This window comes from Pecten maximus, chromosome 19 (genome assembly GCF_902652985.1).
Source record: "Pecten maximus chromosome 19, xPecMax1.1, whole genome shotgun sequence".
Lineage (NCBI taxonomy): Eukaryota > Metazoa > Mollusca > Bivalvia > Pectinida > Pectinidae > Pecten > Pecten maximus.
The window spans coordinates 12,345,586-12,357,987 of record NC_047033.1 but is presented as its reverse complement, the minus strand read 5'-3'; the positions used below and the strand labels follow the sequence as shown (position 1 = coordinate 12,357,987).

Sequence of the window (12,402 nt, the reverse complement as noted above, 5' to 3'; positions counted from 1 at the left end):
TACAATGACACACGCCATATATAATGTATTTCTCATGCATGATTATAAATATTCTAAGGGAAGCGGTTATTAGGCGTTATCTCCTCAATTTGTCATGAAAGGTGATATTTAAACATTATCGCGTTCTGTTGAGGGCACTATGGTCTGATAGTATTGTCGAGGGATGGCAAAGTACCTGGGCCAGGCACTGTGGTTTGATAGTGTAATTGAGGGATGGCATAGTAGCCGGGCCAGGCATTGTAGTCTGATAGTGCTGTCGAGGGATATCATAGTACCTGGTGTAGGAGTAAATTCTTTCCCCCTGTAAAAGTTTCTCCGGGGAAAGAATTGGCTAGCCCCCCACCCCCCACCCACCACCCCCACCCCCTATAGCTATGGTAGTGGGGAACTTTGACTAGCCATTCTTTTCTCTTATTAGCTATGGTAGTGGTGAAACTTTTGGCTAGCCCATTTTCCCCGCTATCAGTTAATTTCAATTCAAGTCCGGGCCGGACATCATGGTCTGATATTGTTGTCGAGGGATAGCATAGTACCCGGGTCGGACATCATGGTCTGATAGTGTTGTCGAGGGATAGCATAGTACCCGGGTCGGACATCATGGTTTGATAGTGTTGTCGAGGGGTGGCATAATACTCGAGCCGGTGACAAGGGTACAATTCCATCTCGAGACAACATTTTAAGACAGGAAACTGTTCTCTGGCGAAATTTAGAAGAACGAAACAGCTTTATGGTGAAATGTAAGGTCGAAACAGTAGCATTGTATATGGTGAAACTTAGAGGGACAAAACAGCTTTATGTTGAAATTAAAGAGGACGAAACAGCTTTATTGAAAAAATTAGGACGAAACCGCTTTATGGTGAAATTTAGATAGACGAAACAGCTTTATGGTGAAGTTTTAAAGGACAAAGTAGCTATATGGTTAAATTAAGAAATATAAAACAGCTATATATGTGGTGAAATTAAAATGAAAGAAACAGCTTTATAGTGAAAATCAGAAGGGCGAAACAGCTTTATAGTGAAATTTGTGCGAACGAAACAGTAACATTGTATATGGCAAAACTAAGAAGGACGAAACAGCTTGATGATGAAATTCAGAGTAACAAAACAGCTTTTATGGTGAAATTTAGGAGGACGAAACAGCTTTATGGTGAAATTTTGAAGGACGAAACAGCTATATTACGAAATTCAGATGGACAAAATAGCTACGTTGTATATGGTTTGGTTTGGTTTATCTGGTTTATACTGTTTAACGTCCTATTAACAACCAGGGTCATTTAAGGACGTGCCAGGTTTGGAGGTGGAGGAAAGCCGGAGTACCCGGAGAAAAAACCAGCGGCCTACGGTCCGTACCTGGCAACTGCCCCACGTAGGTGTCGAACTCGCAACCCAGAGCTGGAGGGCTAGTGATAAAGTGTCGGGACACCTTAACCACTCGGTCACCGCGGCCCTCATTGTATATGGTTAAACTTAGAACGCCGAAGCAGCTTTATGGTACAGGTTGATTCAATGTTTTACTTAACTGTGACTAACTCTCCTTTTATTTACAAAGGTGCAAAACATTTGTCTTTTGTACAATCCTTGGAGATAATTCGTGAGCATTTTACTGGTGCCTTTTTGTACAAAATGTATGTGTCAACACAAGATACCGGTATTTTTCATATTAATCTGATGGACAAAATACAAATTAATTAGTTTTCCATTCTACACCAACCTTTCATTAATTCAAAACAACACAGAATACCGACATTAAATTAAGCAATGTTTCACAACTGCAAATGAGAGCAAAAAAGGAACAAAATATGTAGATTGTATGGAGACCCTTGACAAAGCTCAGGAAGAAAACCGACCATGTGTTTCTGAAGTGTAAACGTCTTCTTCTCAATATTGGAGATAAAGTGATATCGACGGAACTACTAGACATATCGACAAGTACCGAACACGTCCGACTTAACATCGCACAAGAAAGTATAAAACAGTATAAATAGTGTCACAATGAAGTGTAAACCTCCTCATTGTCTTAATCAATCTGAATCGCTCAGCATTTCCCCTCGTCAGTAGTCGATCACGACAACTGTCACTGAAATCGTGATAATGAGAACAAGCATTTGTATATCGAAGCCACTGGGCCATGTACAGAGGATGTAGCAATATTACTATCTTAAAGATGCTGCATTTTTTTTTTAAACAAAATCAAAATTCCATGATTTATGCTATTATCAGCCTCCAAAAATAATAGTTTCTTTTTTACCTTTCTGATAATTGATCTTTTATATCCAGACGGAATACTTTTATAGTCTGTCTATATATAAGTGATGATTTTTAGGATGCTGTTATAATCTGTGTTTTCAAACTCTTCAATAAAATCGTTCCCATAAAATAACAAACAGAGGTCAGCCAGGATTGACGCACAGCTTCGTGCCAAGGGTATGCCAGTGATCTGTTGGGAAATGATATCACCAAGATATCGTCAACCAGTCATTCTATCATTCTCTCGATTTTATCCTTGGTTCTAAGACAATGCTTACCTAAATCCTACCTGATTAAGTAATGTTTTGTGTTGATAAGCCTAAACACATATTATGAAACATGTTTCTCAGACTAGTTAGCGTAAATGTGATTTTTGATAAATCACATCTTATATGGGTTGTAAGTGTAATGTGTCGGTGAATACATTCTGTCACATCCACCAGACCAGGTTTGATGAAGGTGTGTGGTCACCGAAACGTCATGCCTAGATCCTATACCAGTTGTGATGTATCGGGGTATATTCATCTTCACTAAGAAGTTAAACAGTTGACATCCAACAAACACGTCATACAGGTTATCTTGTTCTGATTTAAGAACCACTCTTTGCTTTAAAAAAATGAAATAGGAAGCTTTGGTGAAACCATGAAAATAGCACTCAGGGTTCATAGCACAATCTGTAAACGTAGATATTTTAGTGGTAATCTGATTTAGTAGTTGTAATCTTATTTTTACAGTAATCTGATTTTAGCAGTAATCTTATTTTAGTAGTAATCTTATCTTAGCGATTACCTTATTCTTAGCGGTAATCTTATTTTAGTTGTAAGCGTATTCAGTGGTCACCTTATTTTAGTAATAATTTATTAAAGTGGTAATCTTATTTAGTGGTAATCTTATTTTGGTGATTATCTTTTTTAGTGGTAAACTTATCCTAGCGGTAGTCTTATTTTAGCGGTAATATTATGTTAGCGTAAACTTATCCTAGCGGTAATCTTATTTTAGTGGTAATCTTATTTTGGTGATAATCTTTTTTAGTGGTAAACTTATCCTAGCGGTAATCTTATTTTAGTGGTAATCTTATTTTAGCGGTAATCATATTCTAGCGGTAATCTTATTTTAGTGGTAATCTTATTTTGGTGATAATCTTTTTTAAGTGGTAAACTTATCCTAGCGGTAGTCTTATTTAGCGGTTATCTTATTTTAGTGGTAAACTTATCCTAGCGGTAATCTGATTTTAGTGGTAATCTTATTTTAGCGGTAATCATATTCTAGCGGTAATCTTATTTTAGGGGTAATCTTATTTTAGTTGTAATCATAATTCAGTGGTAATCTTATTTAGTAGTAACCTTATTTAGGGGTAATCTTATTTTATTGGTTGTAATCCTATTTCAGTGATTATCGTATTTGAGCGGTAATCTTATCTAAGTGGTAATCTTGTTTTAGCGGTAAGATTATTTTAGTAGACATTTTATTTTAACGTTTGTTTTCGCGACGAAGTATTCCGCTATATTATGATGGCGCTATTATCAGTTTATCTACATTGGTTTCCATGACAATCGTCGTGGTGCGCTATTCATCTTTCCGCTTATCAGTTTTAATTCGGTTTTGTGATAAAATGCGAGTGCGACAAATTTATTAGGTATACAGTATATATCAAAAGTTAAACTGGTAGTGACATATTCTGATTATATGCTTCAGCATGGCCTGCACTCATTAACGTTTTCCGTAATTGAAACTTTACCCTGAATATCCTGAATATTAAATATCCTTGACGCTTATGATTCAGGACCTCCAGTATCATCTGAAAATTATTCTATTGGCATTGGGAAAAAATCAATCCGAAATACAATAATCCAGACCAGCATTTCCAGCATCCCTAACAACAAATCATTCGATATCAATCAATCATGTTGAGATTTGATTCCTGATCTGTTGTGGTGTAAACATTTATATACGATTTCATTTTGAATTTGAAACTTGATTCCTTTACATAGCAAATTGAAAATTATACTGCTTTTAACAAATTGAAAATCACCGTAACTAAAAATATCGAATCAAAATTCATAGCATAGTGGGTCGTTTGTCAAATTTGACCATGTCTATCAATCTCAGAAACATACAAAAATTCACGAATTGTTGAAAATATGATACTTTAATATTTCAAATTACATGTATCATCAGTATGATGATTGTACGTGATCAACGGGTATCAAATCTATTGGCATCTACAATTACTATAGTTTAACGTCATTTCTTTTTTTCAATTTCATGTCTGAATGATTAATTTTATCATTACAATATCTTGTCACCCTAGGCAATGGTAATATCAGGCAAAAATGAATTGGAGAGATAAACTGGCATATCTTATCAGTTTATTGTAGAGATATTATTTTGAATTTTGATTTTAATAATGATATCATTTTTTTACTTACTCGGTTTGTTTTAATTATTGTAATCAACATATCCCTTTCTGCATCATTTAAATATCAAATTTAAATCTAGCTTGAAAATTGATAAGCTTTTAAACAAATGTTCCCTAGACAAATCATTTCACGTATAGTTTAATAAAGACATGATCTGCTTTTAAATCCCGACGGATGTGATTAATGTTCCTGTAAAGGATCTCTACTCCCATGTCTCTGTTTCCGGAGATTTGGAAGTACGAACATCAAATGATATGATGCATAGTGTTGAAGAGACAATACTGCGAACGGTAGCTCTTAACTTCGACGGAAGCGTTTCTCGCACTGAGCAGGAACTATGTTGGCGTATTAATATCATCTACTTCGGTATGTGTCGGAAAGTGATTATAGGGGAAAGTTGAACATCGGGACATGTGTACTTTACATAATTGTAGTATGTGAATTGATCCGCTTAGTTGACAAGCCAATATCAGAAGCAGTCCCTTGACAATATTTCTATTTAAACAGCAATTTGTCCAACAAACTATGCATGATATACAATATTCGTTATTGTAATTGATTTTTTTCTCTCTATCAAATCAGCGGTACTACATAATTATTTCCAGTTTCTCTCTCTATCCATGCCCTCTGTTTTCTATACCATTTGCTCATGTTCATGAAGCGAAATTTCCGCACCTCTGACATGTACTTAATCGTAATAGTGTAGCTTTTCTCACTATGACTTCATGCCGAGTTGGCTTTTTCTTTAATATCGCTGCCAGTTGTGTTTTTCAACCTTATGCTACCTTTGGAATTACAATAAATACCTCTACAGTGTTTTTTTTATACATTATCTTCACTATTTCTTTGCTACAGCTGTCTTTTGAGACTTTCCGCCTATTATCGATTTGAAAATCATCTGCAAGTTGCGAGTCACTATCGAATTGCCATGTTTGTGTTACTTACCTGTACTCATACGTATCATTCCGTCAGAAATGTCTTTTTTTTGTTTGTTTGTTTTTTCATCTTATTTTCACTGTTTTTTGTTTGTTTTATGTTGTTTTTTTTTTTTCTTAAGTAGGGATTTTTTTGTCGTTTGTGTATTGCTTTTTATTTATTTATTTTTTTTATTTTTGTTTGTTTTGTGTTTTGTTTTTATTTATTTTTTTCCATTGGATATTGTTCCCTTTGTGGTTAGATTTCTTCTTGGACCTCTGACTCGGATATAAAATGTAAATTCCTCTTACTTACTTCTATATTACGTTATTATCCTTCTTTGAATAACAACCATAGCGGGATTTTTATATAATATGTGCTGCACACCTGACGTAAATCTAACGGAGAATGTGAAACATTAATTACTAAAAAATTCTATCCCTACACGAGAACAAAATGCGGATCTCTTGGGATAGGCTCATTCTTATTGCTGGAGTTTTATTCATACACGAAACACCTGCCTTAGCATCGCTGTCTGTTCTATCAGATTCTGCCCTGGTGAGATGTTTAATTAATTCCTGACTAAAGAATGGACCAAAGGACAAGATAGATCCATGAAGGGCGCGGGATGTCACGTGGAGTAACTACATAAACCTATATCACGTTGCTGATCACAGCTGTGGCATGTAGAAATTCTTACAAAAAATATTCCATCCTCATTTATATGAAAATAAACAACATATCTAGTATCAACACACACTGTTAACTTTATAATAAGATTTAATCTTATTCCTTGTCTTTGAGGTGATAACAGGTGACATTGAGCCTTTGATTGAGACGTGCTTTTATTCATGGTATTCCTAGTTCTCGTCTTCATGTGAGCAAAGCTTGTTTTTGCTGTCGCGTGACCTTCGAGGAAACCTTGATCATTACTTAATGAACAAGTTGATATTTTCCCGAGATCATGTTACAAACTTTACATGCTTATATTTCTCTTAATCACGCCACCTGGGCGGCGAAACAAAATGCGGCATTTGTCGTCAGCATGACATTTCACGTCGATATTTTCATTATACCTGCTTTGAAAACACAACTCTTTGACATCATACGACTAGAAAACACACATTTCATTTGATCCCGTGTACTAATATGCTTTAGCTTTAGCTTCTCGTCACATCGTGACCCTCTTTAAAAATTAGATTTTTCAATTTTCCCCATTATCGTTTAAACCTTATGATCACGCGATCTACAATCTTGCGGAGATTTAATTATTGCTACAGCCCCTTCAGAGTTAGGCAGGTTGTGATTATCAGTCTACATAACAATAAAGAGAGAAACACAATCCACGTAGTTTTTTTACCTGGTGAATTCAAGGACGCGTTCCCAGTATTACGATTTCCTTGACGGTTATCGAATACTGGCAGAAAAAAATATCAGCACGAGGTTGCGAGAGATGCAGGTTGATGAAGCCGGCCACAGAAAAGGTTTTTGATCAATATCATGATCTTATATAGAAATATTTTATTTCCTTTTATGAAATCAACTCAGACATGTTCGACATCGACACTTGTTGATGTTTCGTTATTATTGTGGTATTTGTCGGTGTATTTGAAATAAGGGAACCCCTATTAAGATGAATAGCGTTCTGGGTCAATCAATAACGTGCAATACCCCCCTCCCCCCGCGAGCTGTGCGAGCCGGACAGACTCCTTGTACATTGAATTGACCATGGTTTTGACGGTATACGGTTCTTTTCCTGATCCGGTGCAAACGTCCACTGACGTTGAATGGAGGTTCGACCTGCGTCTGATCCTTCTGTCCAACTCCTCCGATAATGTTCCACCGGGGAGAAGTCAGGTCAACTAAAAAATTTACGCGGGTTCTAACCTTACGCGGATGAGATTTTCACAGATGACAGAAAGGTACCCTATCTTACAATTACAACATTATTGCGTTCTATAACATTTGTTATGTTTCCTTATGTAGATCAGACAATTTGTGATTGCTTTCATGTTACCTTTCAGTATCAAACCGGACAATTTATCAATATTTATAATAGGATATTTCTTTTCAAGGTTCGTCATGAATAATTCCTGGTATACTTAATGCAACTTAAGTAAGGCGGGTATGTTACTATCTAGAAATGGAAAATGATCAATAGTGACAATGAAATCATCACGCCTATTGTAAGATGTCTTTGTTAGTTATAAGTTAAGGTAAGTAGTGTGTTTTAATGGGCATGTAGTGCATTTGATTTAAACTTATATAAGGTATGCCCGAGTGATAATGTTTACTGTTTTGTTATCAAAGAACACAAAACACATCATCAGCATATCTATATGGTTGTTAAAGTCTTTTCTTCTTGTTCTGATAACCTTTTCATAGTAACCATTTTCGTTAGAAAATATAAAGTTGGCGAGCGGGTTTCACCTGTGATATTTTTTTTCCAGCATACGTTCCAGTATATTTCGACGTACCGATAATATCGCTTGAAATTGGTTTGGTTTATTTTTTTAACGTCCTAACAGCCAGGGTCATTTAAGGATGTACCTGGTTTTGGAGGTGGAGGAAAGCCGGAGTACCTGGAGAAAAACCACCGGCCTACGATCAGTACCTACATGTAGCAACTGCCCCACGTAGGTGTCGAACTCTGCCACCGCAGCCCCTTTGCTTGGAATTTTGAATGGTGCAAGACGTGGTGTAATCTGCCGAAAAAAAATCGATTGTATTGATTGAAGAAATGTTTAGATGGCGTGGAGGCTCAAACATTGACCAAAAGCTCTATGGAGTGCACAAAAGACCCACAAGGTATAGCTAGGCGCCTTATAAAACAAGTCGAGAGATAGACGGGGTAGAGCCACAGGGGCTTGGCACGATTTTCCAAATGATGGTCCATATATATATGTATTATAGTGTCAAGCCCCTGTGGGTAGAGCCAAAATGAATCAAACTACACAACTCATCTGTTTCGTCACTTCAAAAAGTATTTGTAGTAATTTGTAGTCAGAGGTTCTTAAATATCAAGTAAGTCGAAATTATTTTGCACACAGGGATATAATCAAGTTAGCAGACGAAGATAGAGTTTTAAGATGCAATGTATGCAGATTCCAATGATGTTGTTATAACTTGTGCCCAATCCTACTTGTTTTGATTCGTGGCAATGAAAATATCATTAAATCAGACAACCAAAAACCTTTCATGACATGTATTCATGGCACAATAATTTGGCCGATGGTTATACCCAAGTGGATTTGAATTCTTTAGAGGCTTCAATGGCAGTTTTTGGAGCTTACGATTAAGTTCATTTAACGCACGTCGAGGTATTTATGGATACTAGTATACATTTTTTTGTGGAATCATGGAAGCAAACCAACACTGAAAATGGTATTGGTTAATATTTTGTTTTGCTTTTCTTTTTCTTTTTTTTTTCTTTTTTCTTTTTTCTTTCTTTCTTGTAGTTGTTGTTTATTTTGTCATGTAGACTCTAAATGCAGCCGTTACATTAATCTACAACAAGACGTAGAAGAACGTACTGTATATGGAACTATCAAAGATGACATTGAATTAATTCCAATGTGCTTGATAAGTAAAAGGTTTCCTTCGTCAAATAGGTTTCTGATGTAAATGACAAAATTTGGAAGTTCCAATCGTCTCGAAGGTTTAATTTTTGCTCGCCAAGGATTGCAAAGAAAAAAAATCTTAAACTGATTTCATAAAATTTCATATGAAAACTTAGCGCTATTTAAGATACCATATAGGTACAATCTTCGTCAACCATGTTCCATGCTTAATTTCTGTGTTCTCCCACATTACCATGTACTATTTTCATCAACTAGATTTTTTGACTAGCATCAACTGAATTGTTGGTCACTTAAGTTGATGCTTGCTGGATTAAACTTTTGAGATCAGTGTCCAAGCTTTGCAAGTGTACAACTATCCCAAACTATCATCAACATGGCAAACGCACAGATTTAGGTGAAATTTGTTCGTTACAATTTTGGTAGACCAAACATCGCCTACAAAGGATACATCTAATGTGTAAAGAACAACAGATGAAAGCGAGCATGCTGAAGATGAACCTTACTAAACTGCAACAACATCCCTACTGGCCGTCACTTTGTTACAGAGGGCCCAGGGACAACCAACCCAACGAAGGATGGCACAACAAACTGAAGAGGAAAGTGGAACACTCAAAACCTGAACATCGTCAGCATCATCGGCGTATTCTAGGAGATCCAGGCCATCAAAGAGATAACGTGCAACCAACACGCTTCCGGAGGACAACTCTGACAAAGAGCCAAACGATAGCGAAACATCGACTGGCGCCTTAATCAACTGAAGTAACGCTTGGAGACCGGCCCCATTGATGTTGATGTTGACGACCAGTACAACAACGCAGCATCCATTTTTCTCCATTTAGAGTAATACCACACCTCACGTATAATGTTTTTGACTGTAAATGATCTGTGCTAGTGCATTCTCTGTATACATGAAAGTATTGTAATATACTATCGTTCTTTCTAATATTGATTAATAATAATTAATTTTACTTATATGCTTCAGAAGTTTATATTATGCCATGGAATTAAAACTGGGTAAATGGAATCTGGAGTTTATCCATTTTTTAAATGAAAAGAATAAATAACACGATGCCGAAACATTGACAGCAAACTTAATTATAGTAAATTAATATATTCCAATCTATATACATGTAGTATATGTAATACGACTTTGTGACAATACAGGTACCTGTACATATGACCATTCCCAGAACAGAATATAATTGGTGTTCCATTGTTCATTGAAGGAATAAAATTCTTTTGATCCCATAAAATATGTGAGAAATGAGAACAAACCGTTTGTTTTGTCTGTTTATACAACTACCTCTTGTTATGCGCTATAAGTAAGCGTTAGAGTGATGAGGAAAATATGAAACCTGGAAAACACAGAACCATTTGTAAGGATGTTACTCATGGGCGGAAATTCGCCTTTGCAATCAAATTTAACATCCAAAAGTTGTCTTCTTTTCTTTTCAGAGGTTGATCGTTTCCGCAATAGGTAGGGCCACAATGGGACGAAGGAAAGACAAGAGAGCTAACGATTTAGGTCTTAGCCTGTCACAAATGGTCTGTTCTTCTTGTACTTTTTTCAATGGTTGCCGTTCAAAGATATGTTTTGCTAACGTTCTGTCCTTGTTAAATCAATTTGAATTAGAATTACAGTTAAACACAGTCAGCAGACATTCTTTTGGCCTTTTTGTCCTTTATTTCCATGAGTGTGTGTGATTTACCTGTGACTGTACAATAAGTTACTTGTAGCCGGTTTATATTAGGATTGTTGACTGCTAACTGGTTTATTAGTGATGATCTTTTGGACAGTCACTTATAAATCAGTTACAGGTAAATCTTAATATAAACCGGTTACAGGTAACTTATTGTTTAGCCACAGGTAAATCCCATACAGACACTCATGGGAATTTAGGACACTGACAGAGTAATTAAAAATTGGCTTGATAAAAGTAAAAGTTTAGAAAATACTGAAATTATTTCAAGCCATTTTATTAACAATTGTGATAACATATATACAATTTTGTTCTCCATTCAAAATTTAAGGTTAAACGACACATTTCTACAGAACGTGAATTCCCTTTCCCCTCCTTCAATACTGCTTTCTTTGTTTTCACACAATTGTTTTCTTTGGTGACTTAACACTTTTCCCCTTGTAAGGCAGCGCTAACGTTAGCGAGTTGAATGCCATTGGTACGCTTATGATTTCGCACTGCTGACGACATGTGTCCTGTCTTTTCCACCACAAGCTGCAAATCAACTCCCGCATTGTATAACATTGTAGCGACTGTTGATCTCGGAGAATGATTTGTAAAAAAAATCCCACTAAATCCGTCCGTTTTACATAGTCGACTAACTGTTTGTTGTATCTGATAAACTCCAACAGGAGAATCGGCAAACCAGCAGCTCTCTGTAATGTATTTTTGGGGGCAAAGGTATAGAGCGTCACATTTTCCATCTTTTGGCCTAAAAAAATAAAAATATAGCATTGTATTAAATTTTATCTGCATAATGAAAGAGGCAATTGATTGATAGTGAGTTATAAATTATGAATTGATTAGTCGTTAATTGATCTATGAGTTATCAACATATTGCATATTGAATTTATTGTGTATATTTTGTATATTTACCAGCGGCTCATATGTAATTGGTAGATCCGTACCGGGCATTTCCTAGGATCTGTAGTATCCTCATAGGCTCTGGTCACTTTGGGTGCTACTTTTTGGTGAAGGACGCCTCCATGATTAGTTTCAGAAACGTTCTCCACATACTGAAGATAATTTTAACCGTTCTGATCTTCGTTTTCTGATATTTACCTTAGTTCTCCACATTTAAGACTACGATGTTCCTTGGCCACTCCTAGCTGGAACAGAGCTGTATCCAACAATTCTTGAGGTGTGTCCTCCCCAAAAATACCTTTGTCCAAAAGCTGTTTTTCTTGCTCTTCTGAAATGATGTTCGCCTGCTTTTTTTTTTTGCGTAATCCTCGCTTTGATAGGCTTTTCATCTTTAATAATCACAACCATCTCGTATATACTGTTTGGCCTGTACAATGTATTCATCATCGTTTTTGTTCCACACCTCAACGACAAAATAATTCAATGATTCATTCAGTTCAGGTATTGTTAGCTTCAAACAGTCGGTACCGAAACTTTTTAATCCTTTTTTGCCCCATATTCCTTGTCACGGTCTTGAAGCCATCCAGTTAAGACATTAACGGCCCATTTTGTCGTGTATTCTGTGTTTCGGCACAC

The 12,402-nt window shown here is 36.1% G+C and overlaps 1 protein-coding gene across 1 annotated transcript; it reads right to left on the bottom strand.

Annotated features, from left to right (window-relative positions):
• Positions 1–11,286: 11,286 nt before the first annotated feature.
• LOC117317412 lies at positions 11,287–12,155 on the bottom strand. Its single transcript, XM_033872223.1, has 2 exons — positions 11,965–12,155; positions 11,287–11,614 (listed from the first exon to the last, which is right to left on the bottom strand). Exons 1-2 carry the CDS (start codon positions 12,153–12,155, stop codon positions 11,287–11,289), a joined length of 519 nt encoding a protein of 172 aa, XP_033728114.1.
• Between the last annotated feature and the right edge of the window lie 247 nt (positions 12,156–12,402).